Source organism: Oncorhynchus kisutch, linkage group LG15 (genome assembly GCF_002021735.2).
Source record: "Oncorhynchus kisutch isolate 150728-3 linkage group LG15, Okis_V2, whole genome shotgun sequence".
Classification (NCBI taxonomy): Eukaryota; Metazoa; Chordata; class Actinopteri; order Salmoniformes; family Salmonidae; genus Oncorhynchus; species Oncorhynchus kisutch.
The window spans coordinates 61290714-61307912 of record NC_034188.2 but is presented as its reverse complement, the minus strand read 5'-3'; the positions used below and the strand labels follow the sequence as shown (position 1 = coordinate 61307912).

General features: G+C 45.5%; 1 protein-coding gene across 1 annotated transcript in view; it reads left to right on the top strand.

Annotated features, from left to right (window-relative positions):
* LOC109904820 (neurobeachin) overlaps window positions 1-17199 on the top strand; it is a 335275-nt gene that overhangs the window by 63423 nt on the left and 254653 nt on the right. Inside the window, exons 10-12 of the mRNA XM_031791425.1 lie at window positions 6483-6640; window positions 14608-14716; window positions 16365-16542. Coding sequence (XP_031647285.1) covers window positions 6483-6640; window positions 14608-14716; window positions 16365-16542 — 445 coding nt within the window. The remainder of the gene's footprint in view (window positions 1-6482; window positions 6641-14607; window positions 14717-16364; window positions 16543-17199) is intronic.

The following is a 17199-nucleotide window of genomic DNA, read 5'->3' as shown; positions in this document are numbered from 1 at the left end:
GTCCTTATGAAACAGGTTAGTCTCACCCCATGTCCTTATAAAACAGGTTAGTCTCACCTCATGCCCTTTCAAAACAGGTTAGTCTCACCTCATGTCCTTATGAAACAGGTTAGTCTCACCTCATGTCCTTATAAAACAGCTTAGTCTCACCTCATGTCCTTATGAAACAGGTTAGTCTCACCTCATGTCCTTATAAAACAGCTTAGTCTCACCTCATGTCCTTATGAAACAGGTTAGTCTCACCTCATGTCCTGATAAAACAGGTTAGTCTCACCTCATGTCCTTATAAAACAGGTTAGTCTCACCTCATGTCCTTATGAAACAGGTTAGTCTCACCCCATGTCCTTATAAAACAGGTTAGTCTCACCTCATGTCCTTATAAAACAGGTTAGTCTCACCTCATGTCCTTATGAAACAGGTTAGTCTCACCTCATGTCCTTATGAAACAGGTTAGTCTCACCTCATGTCCTTATGAAACAGGTTAGTCTCACCTCATGTCCTTATGAAACAGGTTAGTCTCACCTCATGTCCTTATAAAACAGGTTAGTCTCACCTCATGTCCTTATAAAACAGGTTAGTCTCACCTCATGTCCTTATGAAACAGGTTAGTCTCACCTCATGTCCTTATGAAACAGGTTAGTCTCACCTCATGTCCTTATGAAACAGGTTAGTCTCACCTCATGTCCTTATGAAACAGGTTAGTCTCACCTCATGTCCTTATGAAACAGGTTAGTCTCACCTCATGTCCTTATAAAACAGGTTAGTCTCACCTCATGTCCTTATAAAACAGGTTAGTCTCACCTCATGTCCTTATGAAACAGGTTAGTCTCACCTCATGTCCTTATGAAACAGGTTAGTCTCACCTCATGTCCTTATGAAACAGGTTAGTCTCACCTCATGTCCTTATGAAACAGGTTAGTCTCACCTCATGTCCTTATGAAACAGGTTAGTCTCACCTCATGTCCTTATGAACCAGGTTAGTCTCACCTCATGTCCTTATAAAACAGGTTAGTCTCACCTCATGTCCTTATGAAACAGGTTAGTCTCACCCCATGTCCTTATAAAACAGGTTAGTCTCACCTCATGTCCTTATAAAACAGGTTAGTCTCACCTCATGTCCTTATAAAACAGGTTAGTCTCACCTCATGTCCTTATAAAACAGGTTAGTCTCACCTCATGTCCTTATGAAACAGGTTAGTCTCACCTCATGTCCTTATGAAACAGGTTAGTCTCACCTCATGTCCTTATGAAACAGGTTAGTCTCACCTCATGTCCTTATGAAACAGGTTAGTCTCACCTCATGTCCTTATAAAACAGGTTAGTCTCACCTCATGTCCTTATGAAACAGGTTAGTCTCACCTCATGTCCTTATAAAACAGGTTAGTCTCACCTCATGTCCTTATGAAACAGGTTAGTCTCACCCCATGTCCTTATAAAACAGGTTAGTCTCACCTCATGTCCTTATAAAACAGGTTAGTCTCACCTCATGTCCTTATGAAACAGGTTAGTCTCACCCCATGTCCTTATAAAACAGGTTAGTCTCACCTCATGTCCTTATAAAACAGGTTAGTCTCACCTCATGTCCTTATAAAACAGGTTAGTCTCACCCCATGTCCTTATAAAACAGGTTAGTCTCACCTCATGTCCTTATAAAACAGGTTAGTCTCACCCCATGTCTCACCCCATGTCCTTATAAAACAGGTTAGTCTCACCTCATGTCCTTATAAAACAGGTTAGTCTCACCTCATGTCCTTATGAAACAGGTTAGTCTCACCCCATGTCCTTATAAAACAGGTTAGTCTCACCCATGTCCTTATGAAACAGGTTAGTCTCACCCCATGTCCTTATGAAACAGGTTAGTCTCACCCCATGTCCTTATGAAACAGGTTAGTCTCACCCCATGTCCTGATAAAACAGGTTAGTCTCACCCCATGTCCTTATAAAACAGGTTAGTCTCACCTCATGTCCTTATGAAACAGGTTAGTCTCACCCCATGTCCTTATAAAACAGGTTAGTCTCACCTCATGTCCTTATAAAACAGGTTAGTCTCACCTCATGTCCTTATGAAACAGGTTAGTCTCACCTCATGTCCTTATGAAACAGGTTAGTCTCACCTCATGTCCTTATGAAACAGGTTAGTCTCACCTCATGTCCTTATAAAACAGGTTAGTCTCACCTCATGTCCTTATAAAACAGGTTAGTCTCACCTCATGTCCTTATAAAACAGGTTAGTCTCACCCCATGTCTCACCCCATGTCCTTATAAAACAGGTTAGTCTCACCTCATGTCCTTATAAAACAGGTTAGTCTCACCTCATGTCCTTATGAAACAGGTTAGTCTCACCCCATGTCCTTATAAAACAGGTTAGTCTCACCCCATGTCCTTATGAAACAGGTTAGTCTCACCCCATGTCCTTATGAAACAGGTTAGTCTCACCCCATGTCCTTATGAAACAGGTTAGTCTCACCCCATGTCCTGATAAAACAGGTTAGTCTCACCCCATGTCCTTATAAAACAGGTTAGTCTCACCTCATGTCCTTATGAAACAGGTTAGTCTCACCCCATGTCCTTATAAAACAGGTTAGTCTCACCTCATGCCCTTTCAAAACAGGTTAGTCTCACCTCATGTCCTTATGAAACAGGTTAGTCTCACCTCATGTCCTTATAAAACAGCTTAGTCTCACCTCATGTCCTTATGAAACAGGTTAGTCTCACCTCATGTCCTTATAAAACAGGTTAGTCTCACCTCATGTCCTTATGAAACAGGTTAGTCTCACCTCATGTCCTGATAAAACAGGTTAGTCTCACCTCATGTCCTTATAAAACAGGTTAGTCTCACCTCATGTCCTTATGAAACAGGTTAGTCTCACCCCATGTCCTTATAAAACAGGTTAGTCTCACCTCATGTCCTTATAAAACAGGTTAGTCTCACCTCATGTCCTTATGAAACAGGTTAGTCTCACCTCATGTCCTTATAAAACAGGTTAGTCTCACCTCATGTCCTTATGAAACAGGTTAGTCTCACCTCATGTCCTTATGAAACAGGTTAGTCTCACCTCATGTCCTTATAAAACAGGTTAGTCTCACCTCATGTCCTTATGAAACAGGTTAGTCTCACCCCATGTCCTTATAAAACAGGTTAGTCTCACCTCATGTCCTTATAAAACAGGTTAGTCTCACCTCATGTCCTTATAAAACAGGTTAGTCTCACCTCATGTCCTTATAAAACAGGTTAGTCTCACCTCATGTCCTTATGAAACAGGTTAGTCTCACCTCATGTCCTTATGAAACAGGTTAGTCTCACCTCATGTCCTTATGAAACAGGTTAGTCTCACCTCATGTCCTTATGAAACAGGTTAGTCTCACCTCATGTCCTTATGAAACAGGTTAGTCTCACCTCATGTCCTTATAAAACAGGTTAGTCTCACCTCATGTCCTTATAAAACAGGTTAGTCTCACCTCATGTCCTTATGAAACAGGTTAGTCTCACCTCATGTCCTTATGAAACAGGTTAGTCTCACCTCATGTCCTTATGAAACAGGTTAGTCTCACCTCATGTCCTTATGAAACAGGTTAGTCTCACCTCATGTCCTTATAAAACAGGTTAGTCTCACCTCATGTCCTTATGAAACAGGTTAGTCTCACCTCATGTCCTTATAAAACAGGTTAGTCTCACCTCATGTCCTTATGAAACAGGTTAGTCTCACCCCATGTCCTTATAAAACAGGTTAGTCTCACCTCATGTCCTTATAAAACAGGTTAGTCTCACCTCATGTCCTTATGAAACAGGTTAGTCTCACCTCATGTCCTTATGAAACAGGTTAGTCTCACCTCATGTCCTTATGAAACAGGTTAGTCTCACCTCATGTCCTTATAAAACAGGTTAGTCTCACCTCATGTCCTTATAAAACAGGTTAGTCTCACCTCATGTCCTTATAAAACAGGTTAGTCTCACCTCATGTCCTTATGAAACAGGTTAGTCTCACCTCATGTCCTTATGAAACAGGTTAGTCTCACCTCATGTCCTTATAAAACAGGTTAGTCTCACCTCATGTCCTTATAAAACAGGTTAGTCTCACCTCATGTCCTTATGAAACAGGTTAGTCTCACCTCATGTCCTTATAAAACAGGTTAGTCTCACCTCATGTCCTTATGAAACAGGTTAGTCTCACCTCATGTCCTTATGAAACAGGTTAGTCTCACCTCATGTCCTTATGAAACAGGTTAGTCTCACCTCATGTCCTTATGAAACAGGTTAGTCTCACCTCATGTCCTTATGAAACAGGTTAGTCTCACCTCATGTCCTTATGAAACAGGTTAGTCTCACCCCATGTCCTTATAAAACAGGTTAGTCTCACCTCATGTCCTTATGAAACAGGTTAGTCTCACCTCATGTCCTTATGAAACAGGTTAGTCTCACCTCATGTCCTTATGAAACAGGTTAGTCTCACCTCATGTCCTTATGAAACAGGTTAGTCTCACCTCATGTCCTTATAAAACAGGTTAGTCTCACCTCATGTCCTTATGAAACAGGTTAGTCTCACCTCATGTCCTTATGAAACAGGTTAGTCTCACCCCATGTCCTTATAAAACAGGTTAGTCTCACCTCATGTCCTTATGAAACAGGTTAGTCTCACCTCATGTCCTTATGAAACAGGTTAGTCTCACCTCATGTCCTTATGAAACAGGTTAGTCTCACCCCATGTCCTTATGAAACAGGTTAGTCTCACCTCATGTCCTTATGAAACAGGTTAGTCTCACCCCATGTCCTTATGAAACAGGTTAGTCTCACCTCATGTCCTTATGAAACAGGTTAGTCTCACCTCATGTCCTTATGAAACAGGTTAGTCTCACCCCATGTCCTTATGAAACAGGTTAGTCTCACCTCATGTCCTTATAAAACAGGTTAGTCTCACCTCATGTCCTTATGAAACAGGTTAGTCTCACCCCATGTCTTAATGAAACAGGTTAGTCTCACCCCATGTCCTTATGAAACAGGTTAGTCTCACCCCATGTCCTTATGAAACAGGTTAGTCTCACCCCATGTCCTTATGAAACAGGTTAGTCTCACCTCATGTCCTTATGAAACAGGTTAGTCTCACCCCATGTCCTTATGAAACAGGTTAGTCTCACCCCATGTCCTTATAAAACAGGTTAGTCTCACCTCATGTCCTTATGAAACAGGTTAGTCTCACCCCATGTCCTTATGAAACAGGTTAGTCTCACCTCATGTCCTTATGAAACAGGTTAGTCTCACCCCATGTCCTTATAAAACAGGTTAGTCTCACCCCATGTCCTTATAAAACAGGTTAGTCTCACCCCATGTCCTTATAAAACAGGTTAGTCTCACCCCATGTCCTTATAAAACAGGTTAGTCTCACCTCATGTCCTTATAAAACAGGTTAGTCTCACCTCATGTCCTTATAAAACAGGTTAGTCTCACCCCATGTCCTTATAAAACAGGTTAGTCTCACCCCATGTCCTTATAAAACAGGTTAGTCTCACCCCATGTCCTTATAAAACAGGTTAGTCTCACCCCATGTCCTTATAAAACAGGTTAGTCTCACCTCATGTCCTTATAAAACAGGTTAGTCTCACCCCATGTCCTTATAAAACAGGTTAGTCTCACCTCATGTCCTTATAAAACAGGTTAGTCTCACCCCATGTCCTTATAAAACAGGTTAGTCTCACCCCATGTCCTTATAAAACAGGTTAGTCTCACCTCATGTCCTTATAAAACAGGTTAGTCTCACCCCATGTCCTTATAAAACAGGTTAGTCTCACCTCATGTCCTTATAAAACAGGTTAGTCTCACCCCATGTCCTTATAAAACAGGTTAGTCTCACCCCATGTCCTTATAAAACAGGTTAGTCTCACCCCATGTCCTTATAAAACAGGTTAGTCTCACCTCATGTCCTTATAAAACAGGTTAGTCTCACCCCATGTCCTTATAAAACAGGTTAGTCTCACCTCATGTCCTTATAAAACAGGTTAGTCTCACCCCATGTCCTTATAAAACAGGTTAGTCTCACCCCATGTCCTTATAAAACAGGTTAGTCTCACCTCATGTCCTTATAAAACAGGTTAGTCTCACCTCATGTCCTTATGAAACAGGTTAGTCTCACCTCATGTCCTTATAAAACAGGTTAGTCTCACCCCATGTCCTTATAAAACAGGTTAGTCTCACCTCATGTCCTTATAAAACAGGTTAGTCTCACCCCATGTCCTTATAAAACAGGTTAGTCTCACCCCATGTCCTTATAAAACAGGTTAGTCTCACCTCATGTCCTTATAAAACAGGTTAGTCTCACCCCATGTCCTTATAAAACAGGTTAGTCTCACCCCATGTCCTTTTAATATATGTTTAATTAAGTTACAGTAAACTATATTACATATGTTTATGTTTTAAGTTACAGTAAACTATATTACATATGTTTATGTTTTAAGTTACAGTAAACTAACACTGTATTGTTCCCTGGTAGGATGTGAAGGCCATAGTGACCCACTCCATCCACAGTGCCATCCACTCAATAGGAGGGATCCAGGTGCTGTTCCCTCTCTTCTCCCAGCTGGACTACCATCAACCCAACGACCAGCACAACTACCAGCACCATGAGACCCAGCTGGAGACTACCGTCTGGTGAGTACATGAAGTTTCTGACATCTTCAAGTAAGTGTCTGAGTCTTCTACTATGAGAATGTTGAGAATCAACTTTCTAATTTACCCCTTCCTGCTGATCCTTGTCCTGAAGGTCCAGCGTTGTCCTTATCAGAGCGCTCCACTGAGCCCTGTTCCAATCAGAGCTCAGCCATAATCCTGAATTAGCTCAGTGACAGAGACCACACTGGGGAGAAACACACACACAGCAGCTCTGAGTCAGGCTCTGCTCTGCCTCTGGCCCTCTATCTGGTGCAGCCAGGGCTAAGCCTACTGGGTAGTGTAGTCCCAGCCCTGCCCTGGGTTAAGCCTGATGGGTAGTGTTCCATCCCATACCAGCCCAGCCAAGCCAGCTAGTGAACTCTGAGTGACTGCCTATTCTAGTGAGTCTACCACTAAACTAACTGATGACTTAACCTTAACGCAGGGATGCAAAGTTAGGACCCAAACATATGATATGTGATGTGTGATTAACTCTACAATTAACTCTGTAAATTTAAGATTTCCAGATTGTCCTACTAAATTGTGAACGTAAATTAAATCAAACAGGTACTCTATAAATGAGGAATGTATTTACTCAAATCAACTAACAGATGTATTAGTCACGAATGAATTAACACTCAATTACAGTATACATGAAATACATTATACAGAATAAAAAGGGTCAATGTGTGACAGAAATAACACTTATATGGGTCTTTTAGAATGACCTCTAAGAGAAAAGGTCTAACGTGTGTCTGTACACACATTGAGCTTGCAAACAAGGCCTCGATGAACCAAAAGAGACTCCGATCTTTTATCCTTGGTAAAACATAAAGTCACCTGAATTAACATTTCTTTGCACTTTTCTGGGGGAAAACAAAAGGAAGGACATCACAACCGGATTCTAAACTAATTATCAAACTCGTAAATGTTAGTGTAACGACAGGCCACCAGGAAGCTGCCCAGTAACAGAAAGGTTGCTGGGTCGAATCCAAGAGCTGACAAGGTAAAAAATCTGTCGTTCTGCCCCTGAGCAAGGCAGTTAACCCACCATTCCCTGGGCGCCGAAGACGTGGATGTCCATTAAAGCAGCACCCCGCACCTCTCTGACGCAGAGGGGTTGGGTTAAATGTGGAAAACAGTTTTCAGTTGAAGGCGTTCAGTTGTAAAACTGACTGGGTCTCCCCCTCCCTTTTCCCTTTCATCTGATCAGCGATCGGTCAATCATACAATTCTGACCAGTCTTTCTGAAAAGACATCAATCAGAACATGTACAGTACAACAAGACTTATCAAACTGTTCAACTCTTTGAACTCTCCAAACATGATAATAATACAAGGTCAGGTCCAATATGAATCGCTTTCAGCCTTGAGGGCGGAGGGAACCAAATGGCTTCTCCTGTACTTCATGGGAATGAATGTCCTGCCCAGGGTTGAAGGCGCGAGCAAGGATGTACCTCACTCTTTGAAATGGTAGAACATGGTTATTTCTCTAGATTGAATAAACTACAGAACAAAATACAAACCCTCCAAACCATAAAGTCCTGTGGTGTTGATGGTATCATGAAGGCGATTATAAGATATACAGACCACAAATTCCAATTGGCTATACTTAAGCTCTTTAACATCATCCTGAGCTCTGGCATCTTCCCCAATATTTGGAACCAAGGACTGATCACCCCAATCCATTAAAGTGGATACAATTTTGACCCCAATAACTACTGGGGAATATGCGTCAACAGCAACCTTGAGATAATCCTCTGCATTATCATTAACAGCAGACTCATACATTTCCTCAGTGAAAACAATGCACTGAGCAAATGTCAAATTAGCTTTTTACCAAATTACCATATGACAGATCACGTATTCACCCTGCACACCCTAATAGACTAACAAACAAACCAAAACAAAGGCAATTTCAAAAAAGCTTTTGACCCTCAATGAGGGTCTGCTATACAAATTGATGGAAAGCGGTGTTGGAGGTAAAACATACAACATTATAAAATCCATGTACACAAACAACAAGAGTGCAGTTAAAATTGGCAAAAAACTGACACATTTCTTTCCACAGGGCTGTGGGGTGAGACAGGGATGCAGCTTGAGCAACACCCTCTTCAACATATACAGTGCATTTGGAAAGTATTCAGACCCCTTGACTTTTTCCACAGGCTTATTCTAAAATGGATTGAATAAAAATAATTCCAGATCAATCTACACACAATACCCCATAATGACAAAGTGAAAGGAAGTTTTTAGAAATGTTTGCAAATGTAGCTCGAAGGAATTGTCCGTAGAACTCTGAGACAGGATTGTGTCAAGGTACAGATCTTGGGAAGGGTACCACATCTTTTTGGCAGCATTGAAGGTCCCCAAGAACACAGTGGCCTCCATCATTGTTAAATGGAATAAGTGTGGAACCACCAAGACTCTTCCTAGATCCTGCCACCCGGCCAAACTGAGCAATTGGGGGAGAAGGGCCTTGGTCAGGGAGGTGACCAAGAACCCAGTAGTCACTCTGACAGAGTTCTTCTGTGGAGATGGGAGAACTTTTCAGAATGACAACCATCTCTGCATCACTCTACCAATCAGGCCTTTCTAGTAGAGTGGCCAGACGGAAGCCACTCCTCAGTAAAAGGCACATGACAGCCCACTTGGTGTTTGCCAAAAGGTGCCTAAAGCACTCTCAGACCATGAGAAACAAGATTCTCTGGTCTGATGAAACCAAGATTGAACTCTTTGGCCTGAATGCCAAGCGTCACGTCTGGAGGAAACCAGACACCGCTCATCACCTGGCTAATACCATCCCTACGGTGACGCATGGTGGTGGCAGCATCATGCTGTGGGGATGTTTTTCAGCAGCAGGGACTGGGAGACTAGTCAGGATAGAGGGAAAGATGAACGGAGCAAAGTACAGAGAGATCCTTGATGAAAACCTGCCCCAGAGCCCTCAGGAGCTCAGACTGGGGCGAAGGTTCACCTTCCATCCGTACAACGACCCTAAGCACACAGCCAAAATAATGCAGGAGTGGCTTCGGGACATATCTCTGAATGTCTTTGAGTGTCCCAGCCAGATCCCAGACTTGAACCCGATCGAACATCTCTGGAGAGACTGGAAAATCGCTGTGCAGCAACGTTCCCCATCCAACCTGATAGAGCTTGAGAGGATCTGCAGAGAAGAATGGGAGAAACTCCCCAATACAGGTGTGCCAAGTGTCATACATAGTAGTGTCATACATTTGCAAAAATTTCTACAAACCTGTTTTTGCTTTGTCATTATCGAGTATTGTGTGTAGATTGATTTCATCCATTTTAGAACAAGGCTGGAACATAACAAAAGGTGGAAAAAGTGATTCTACAACCACCTAAAAGAAAGCAATTCCCAAACCTTCCATAACAAAGCCATCACATACAGACAGATTAACCTAGAGAAGAGACCCCTTTAGCAAGCTGGTCTAGGGGGCCCTGTTCACAAACATAAACAGACCCCACAGAGCCCCAGGACAGAAACACAATTTGAACCCAAACATAACATGACAAAAATATAATTACTTGATACTTCGGAAAGAATTGACCAATAAAACAGAGCAACATGGAATGCTATTTGGCCCTAAACAGTGAATACATAGTGGCAGAAAACCTGATCACTGTGACTGACCCAAACAATTAAGGAAAGCTTTGACTATGTACAGACTCAGTGAGCATAGCCTTGCTATTGAGAGAAGCCGCCATAGGCAGACCTGGCTCTCAAGAGGGATACCTAGTGAGTTTTCCAAATGAATGTATTCAACTGAAATGTGTTTTCCACATTTAACCAGAGAGGTGCCTTAATTGACATCCATGTCTTCGGCGCCCGGGGAACAGTGGGTTAACTGCCTTGCTTAGGGGCAGAACAACATATTTTTACCTTGTCAGCTCAGGGATTCAATCCAGCAACATTCCAGTTACTGGCCCAACGCTCAACCACTAGGCTACCTGCCGCCTCTACACTCTAACCACTAGGCTACCTGCCGCCCCAAGAGAAGACAGTATGTGCACACTACCCACAAAATGAGGTGGAAGCTGAGCTTCACTTCCTAACCTCCTGCCAAATGTATGACCATATTAGAGACACATACAGTATTTCCATCAGATTACACAGACCCACAAAGAATTCGAAAACATGTCCAATTTTGATAAATTCACATCTGTTGGGTGAAAAACCACAGTGTGCCATAACAGCAACATGATTTGTGAACTGTTCCCACAAGAAAAGGGCAGCCAATGAAGTATTTACCAATGTAAATACAACCCATATTTGTTTTTTATTTCCCCCTTTTGTACTTGAACCATTTGCACATTGTTACAACACTGTATATAGACATAATATGACATTTGAAATGTCTCTATTGCTTTGAAACTTTTGTGAGTGTTTACTGTTAATTTTGTATTGTTTATTTAACTTGCTTTGGCAATGTAAACGTATGTTTCCCATGCCAATAAAGCCTATTGAATTAAAGCCATTGATTGTGATTGACAACACGGTGTGCTGTCGCCAGCCAGTTGCATACGTAGTCTGTGTCCAGAGTCTAAGAAGGTCCTCATCTCTCCCCACTACACTGGCTCTTGTCCTGCAGAGCTGTGTGCTCATCACTGTGTCCTTGTGATGTGTCTGGGCCTGGAGAGAGTCCCTCTGGAGGATGGGAGGAAAGCGGATTAGCGAGTGTCAGAGAGAGCCTCTGTCATACTGCCAAGACACAATCACTCTGCCAGGACAGACTTTAACTGAGGGACCCACTACGAAGACAGTAACTGACCCCAATGCAGCAGTAAACAGCCCCTCCACTTCTTCTCAGAGGACACCATGTCTTTGGGATTAGAGACTAATAAAAGGACTAGGATGGGCTGGGGCTACAATATGAGGTTTGGAGCAGGGGCTAGGAGATTAGGCTGGGGCTAGGAGATTAGGCTGGGGCTAGGAGATTAGGCTGGGGCTAGGAGAGAAGGCTGGGCTAGGAGAGAAGGCTGGGGCTAGGAGATTAGGCTGGGGCTAGGAGATTAGGCTGGGGCTAGGAGATTAGGCTGGGCTAGGAGAGAAGGCTGGGCTAGGAGAGAAGGCTGGGCTAGGAGAGAAGGCTGGGGCTAGGCGATTAGGCTGGGGCTAGGAGATTAGGCTGGGGCTAGGAGATTAGGCTGGGGCTAGGAGATTAGGCTGGGCTAGGAGAGAAGGCTGGGGCTAGGAGAGAAGGCTGGGGCTAGGAGATTAGGCTGGGCTAGGAGATTAGGCTGGGCTAGGAGAGAAGGCTGGGCTAGGAGAGAAGGCTGGGGCTAGGAGATTAGGCTGGGGCTAGGAGATTAGGCTGGGGCTAGGAGATTAGGCTGGGCTAGGAGAGAAGGCTGGGGCTAGGAGATTAGGCTGGGCTAGGAGAGAAGGCTGGGCTAGGAGATTAGGCTGGGGCTAGGAGATTAGGCTGGGGCTAGGAGATTAGGCTGGGGCTAGGAGATTAGGCTGGGGCTAGGAGATTAGGCTGGGCTAGGAGATTAGGCTGGGGCTAGGAGATGAGGCTGGAGCTAGGAGAGAAGGCTGGAGCTAGGAGAGAAGGATGGAACTAGGAGATGAGGCTGGAACTAGGGGAGAAGGCTGGGAACTAGGAGATGAGGCAGGGGCTAGGAGATTAGGCTGGGCTAGGAGATGAGGCTGGGGCTAGGAGAGAAGGCTGGGGCTAGGAGAGAAGCCTGGGGATAGAGAAGGCTGGGGCTAGGAGATTAGGCTGGACTAGGAGATGAGGCTGGGGCTAGGAGAGAAGACTGGGGCTAGGAGATGAGTCTGGGGCTAGGAGAGAAGGCTGGGGCTAGGAGATGAGGCTGGGGCTAGGCGATGAGGCTGGAGCTAGGAGAGAAGGCTGGAACTAGGAGATGAGGCTGGAACTAGGGGAGAAGGCTGGAACTAGGAGATGAGGCAGGGGCTAGGAGATTAGGCTGGGCTAGGAGATGAGGCTGGGGCTAGGAGAGAAGGCTGGGGCTAGGAGAGAAGCCTGGGGATAGAGAAGGCTGGGGCTAGGAGATTAGGCTGGGCTAGGAGATGAGGCTGGGGCTAGGAGAGAAGACTGGGGCTAGGAGATGAGTCTGGGGCTAGGAGAGAAGGCTGGGGCTAGGAGATGAGGCTGGGGCTAGGCGATGAGGCTGGGGCTGGGGCTAGGAGAGAAGGCTGGGGCTAGGAGAGAAGGCTGGAACTAGGAGATGAGGCTGGGGCTAGGAGAGAAGGCTGGAACTAGGAGATGAGGCTGGGGCTAGGAGAGAAGGCTGGAACTAGGAGATGAGGCTGGGGCTAGGAGATTAGGCTGGACTAGGAGATGAGACTGGGGCTAGGAGAGAAGACTGGGGCTAGGAGATGAGGCTGGGGCTAGGAGATGAGGCTGGGGCTGGGGCTAGGAGAGAAGGCTGGGGCTAGGAGATGAGGCTGGGGTGAAGCTAGGAGAGAAGGCTGGGGCTAGGAGAGAAGGCTGGAACTAGGAGATGAGGCTGGGGCTAGGAGAGAAGGCTGGGGCTAGGAGAGGAGGCTGGGCGCTGGGGATAGGAGAGAAGGCTGGGGCTAGGAGATGAGGCTGGAACTAGGGGAGAAGGCTGGAACTAGGAGATGAGCCAGGGGCTAGGAGAGAAGGCTGGAACTAGGGGAGAAGGCTGGAACTAGGAGATGAGGCAGGGGCTAGGAGATTAGGCTGGGCTAGGAGATGAGGCTGGGGCTAGGAGAGAAGGCTGGGCTAGGAGAGAAGGCTGGGGCTAGGAGATTAGGCTGGGCTAGGAGATTAGGCTGGGCTAGGAGATTAGGCTGGGCTAGGAGAGAAGACTGGGGCTAGGAGAGAAGGCTGGGGCTAGGAGAGAAGGCTGGGGCTAGGAGATGAGGCTGGAGCTAGGAGAGAAGGCTGGAGCTAGGAGAGGATGGAACTAGGAGATGAGGCTGGAACTAGGGGAGAAGGCTGGAACTAGGAGATGAGGCTGGGGCTAGGAGAGAAGGCTGGAACTAGGAGATGAGGCTGGGGCTAGGAGAGAAGGCTGGAACTAGGAGATGAGGCTGGGGCTAGGAGATTAGGCTGGACTAGGAGATTAGGCTGGACTAGGAGATGAGACTGGGGCTAGGAGAGAAGACTGGGGCTAGGAGATGAGGCTGGGGCTAGGAGATGAGGCTGGGGCTGGGGCTAGGAGAGAAGGCTGGGGCTAGGAGAGAAGGCTGGAACTAGGAGATGAGGCTGGGGCTAGGAGAGAAGGCTGGGGCTAGGAGAGGAGGCTGGGCGCTGGGGATAGGAGAGAAGGCTGGGGCTAGGAGATGAGGCTGGAACTAGGGGAGAAGGCTGGAACTAGGAGATGAGGCAGGGGCTAGGAGATTAGGCTGGGCTAGGAGATGAGGCTGGGGCTAGGAGAGAAGGCTGGGGCTAGGAGAGAAGGCTGGGGATAGAGAAGGCTGGGGCTAGGAGATGAGGCAGGGGCTAGGAGAGAAGGCTGGAACTAGGAGATGAGGCAGGGGCTAGGAGATAAGGCTGGGGCTAGGAGATGAGGCTAGGCACTGGGACTAGAAGAGAAGTCTGGGGCCAGATGAGTCTGGGCCTAGGAGATGAGGCTGGGAGCTGGGGGGGTTATGATATACAGTCTCTAGCTGATTGCTGACTTCCTCAGAAGATGACCCTTGAATTAGCCTATCCTCTGTCTGTCTCTCTCCAATTCTGCTAATGCCTTATATAATTTTCCCCTCTCGACTACCTGACTGGTAGGATAATCAGAGGAACAAGGTTCGCCTAGAGATGGTAAAGGAGAATCTACACTACTGAGACACAGACAGCCCCAGGACCACCATACTGTATGATATAATGATGGTATTGCACAGTAGAGGAGCAATTTATCTACATTTTGACACATTTGGCTTTTTATTTGCGTACTCCTGCACACCTCCTGATGTGAGTCCATATCCTTATAAACCTGTATGTATGTGTGTTGCAGTGCCACCCTCCTGGTGTTCCTGGTTGACCTGTTGAAGAGCTCAGTGGCGATGCAGGAACAGATGCTGGGAGGGAAAGGATTCCTTGTAATCGGGTTTCTGCTGGAGAAGGTAGAAACTCTAACCTAAACCATAAAGCACACTGGAGATAAGGCATGGACTCTTTGTCATCTTCCATAGTTTTGAATGTATGTCCTGCTTTGCTTTGATGTTGTGTCTATATGGGTTTTTAATGATCCAATCAATCAATCAAAATCAATCAATTAATCAATACATCATACCTTGTACCTCAAATGGCACGCTATTCCCCATATAGTGCACTACAGTTGACCAAATCTACAGGGTTTGGTTTGGCCTAATTGTCACGATTGTCGTTTAAATAATTGGACCAAGGCGCAGCGTGAGTAGAGTTCCACATATTTATTACATTGAAACTTAAATCAATAAAGAATTAACGAACGTGCAGTACGTAGCGCACATAGGCACTAAACAAACCAATATCCCACAACGCAGATGGGCAAAGGGACACACTAAGTATGATCCCCAATTAGAGTCAATGATATTCAGCTGCCTCCAATTGGGAACCATACTCACACACCAACATAGAACTATAATAACTAGAAAAACTCCCTAGTCCCGCTCTGACCTATTACACCATAGAGAACCCCGAGGGCTCTCTATGGTCAGGGCATGCACTAATAGAGCTCTGGTCAAAAGGTAGTGCACTATATAGGGAGTAGAGTGCAATTTAAGTTTACCCATTCTTACTTTCTATGGTGTGCCAGGCAACAGCTGATGACAGTTATTTATAGATTGATATCTTTCAACCAATGTCCCTTAATATTCTGTAGTTCAAAAGCCTCTTTACTCCTCACTCTCAGTCCAAGGATATCAGAAAAGGACCAGAATTAGATCCATGGTTCTGAAACAGACAGGGACACAACAGGGCATCAGCCAGTCAGACGGACTGTGTAATGCTGTTTGAAACATGGAGCCCAGTAGGCCTCGGACTGATAGGATCAAACCACAGATCAAAGAACAGAGCAGAGAGGCACAGAGGTGAGGAAGAGATTTGGAAGAAGAATCCACTTTGTGTTTTGAAGGGTATGTCGTCTCACTGCTTCCCCAGCCAGCTGCTGTCAGTCTGTATCCAAAATGGCATCCTATTCCCAACATAGTGCACTTCTTTTGATCAGAGCCCTATGGGGCCTTTTTGGATGCAGACAGACTGTCCTGTAGCATCCTGACATCTATCCATCAGAGTCCAGCAGAGCCCAGATCTCAGGGCCAGGAACAGGTGGCTGTAACAGGGGCCCGACGGTGGAAACACTTTATCCCTCTCTCTCTCTCTCTCTCTCTCTGTCTCTCTCTCTTTCTCTCCTCTCCCTCCCGCTGCCAACTCTCACACACTCACACCATCCTACCATCTGGTTTAGATCTGTTTATACCACAGCTAGAATATTAGGAGAGACTACCTGTACCTGGTCAGGAGACATTTTGACAGACAACAATTATAACAGAAAGACTCCTGGATGCTCAGTCAAATGCTCTCAAACTTGGCTTGTTTGGTGAAATGTCTATACATCCCAGTTGATTACTTCAAAATGGTGAAACTCCTCGATGGCACTGCCCATGCTAAAACAGGCAAGTGAACCCTCTATTCAACTCTATGGTTGGCTTATTATTATTGATTGATTGGTTGACTAGGTTGATTGATTGATTGAATATCCAGTGGTCTGACCATTCCCTGTGCCCTCAGTCCTCCAGGGTCCACATCACTCGTGCGGTCCTGGAGCAGTTCCTGTCCTTCGCTAAGTACCTGGATGGGTTAACCCATGGAGCGCCACTCCTCAAACAGCTCTGTGACCACATCCTGTTCAACGCAGCCATCTGGATACACACCCCCGCCAAGGTAAGCCCGACACCCCCCCACCATGGTAAGCTCCATCCCCACCACCCCCACCCAATCTGGTTCCCACAGGGTCCAGGTAGCTCCATGGTAACCCCCCTGAGTTCTGACTCACTGAAGACTGTTTAGAGCATTACTCACTTCTACCATGATCCATTATGTAACACAACAGGGTCCTGATATTAGTGGATATTTTCTCCTCTGTATTAAAGGCTGCACCATGACTCAGGTTTACTGCCAGCTGTCACAATCAGCTCCTCAACCCTGATAAGTATTGAAAGTCACAGAGTGAAAACACATAATTACCCGTGAAGAAGTGGATGAGGCGGATCAGAGGAGCTGGGTTGTGTGGAGAATCCATTCTCCTCACTGACACCGCTGCTGGTGGCTCTTATGAATAAACACACAACAACTGAGGGGAAAAATGTCTCAGGAGTTGTGGTTGAGAGAGTCTCTGGAGGCTGTCCTCAGACCCCCACACACACACTCCTCTCACATTGAGCAGAGAGAGAGCGAGAGAGATTGTTGTTACTGTTGTCCCGTGGACAATATTGATTATTATTATTTTAATTATGTTAATATTGTAAATCTCCAAAGTAAACTAGGGCAAAATGTTCAACGTTACGTCATGCCAATGAGAGGGAGAGAGGGAGAGAGGGAGAGAGGGAGAGAGGGAGAGAGAGGG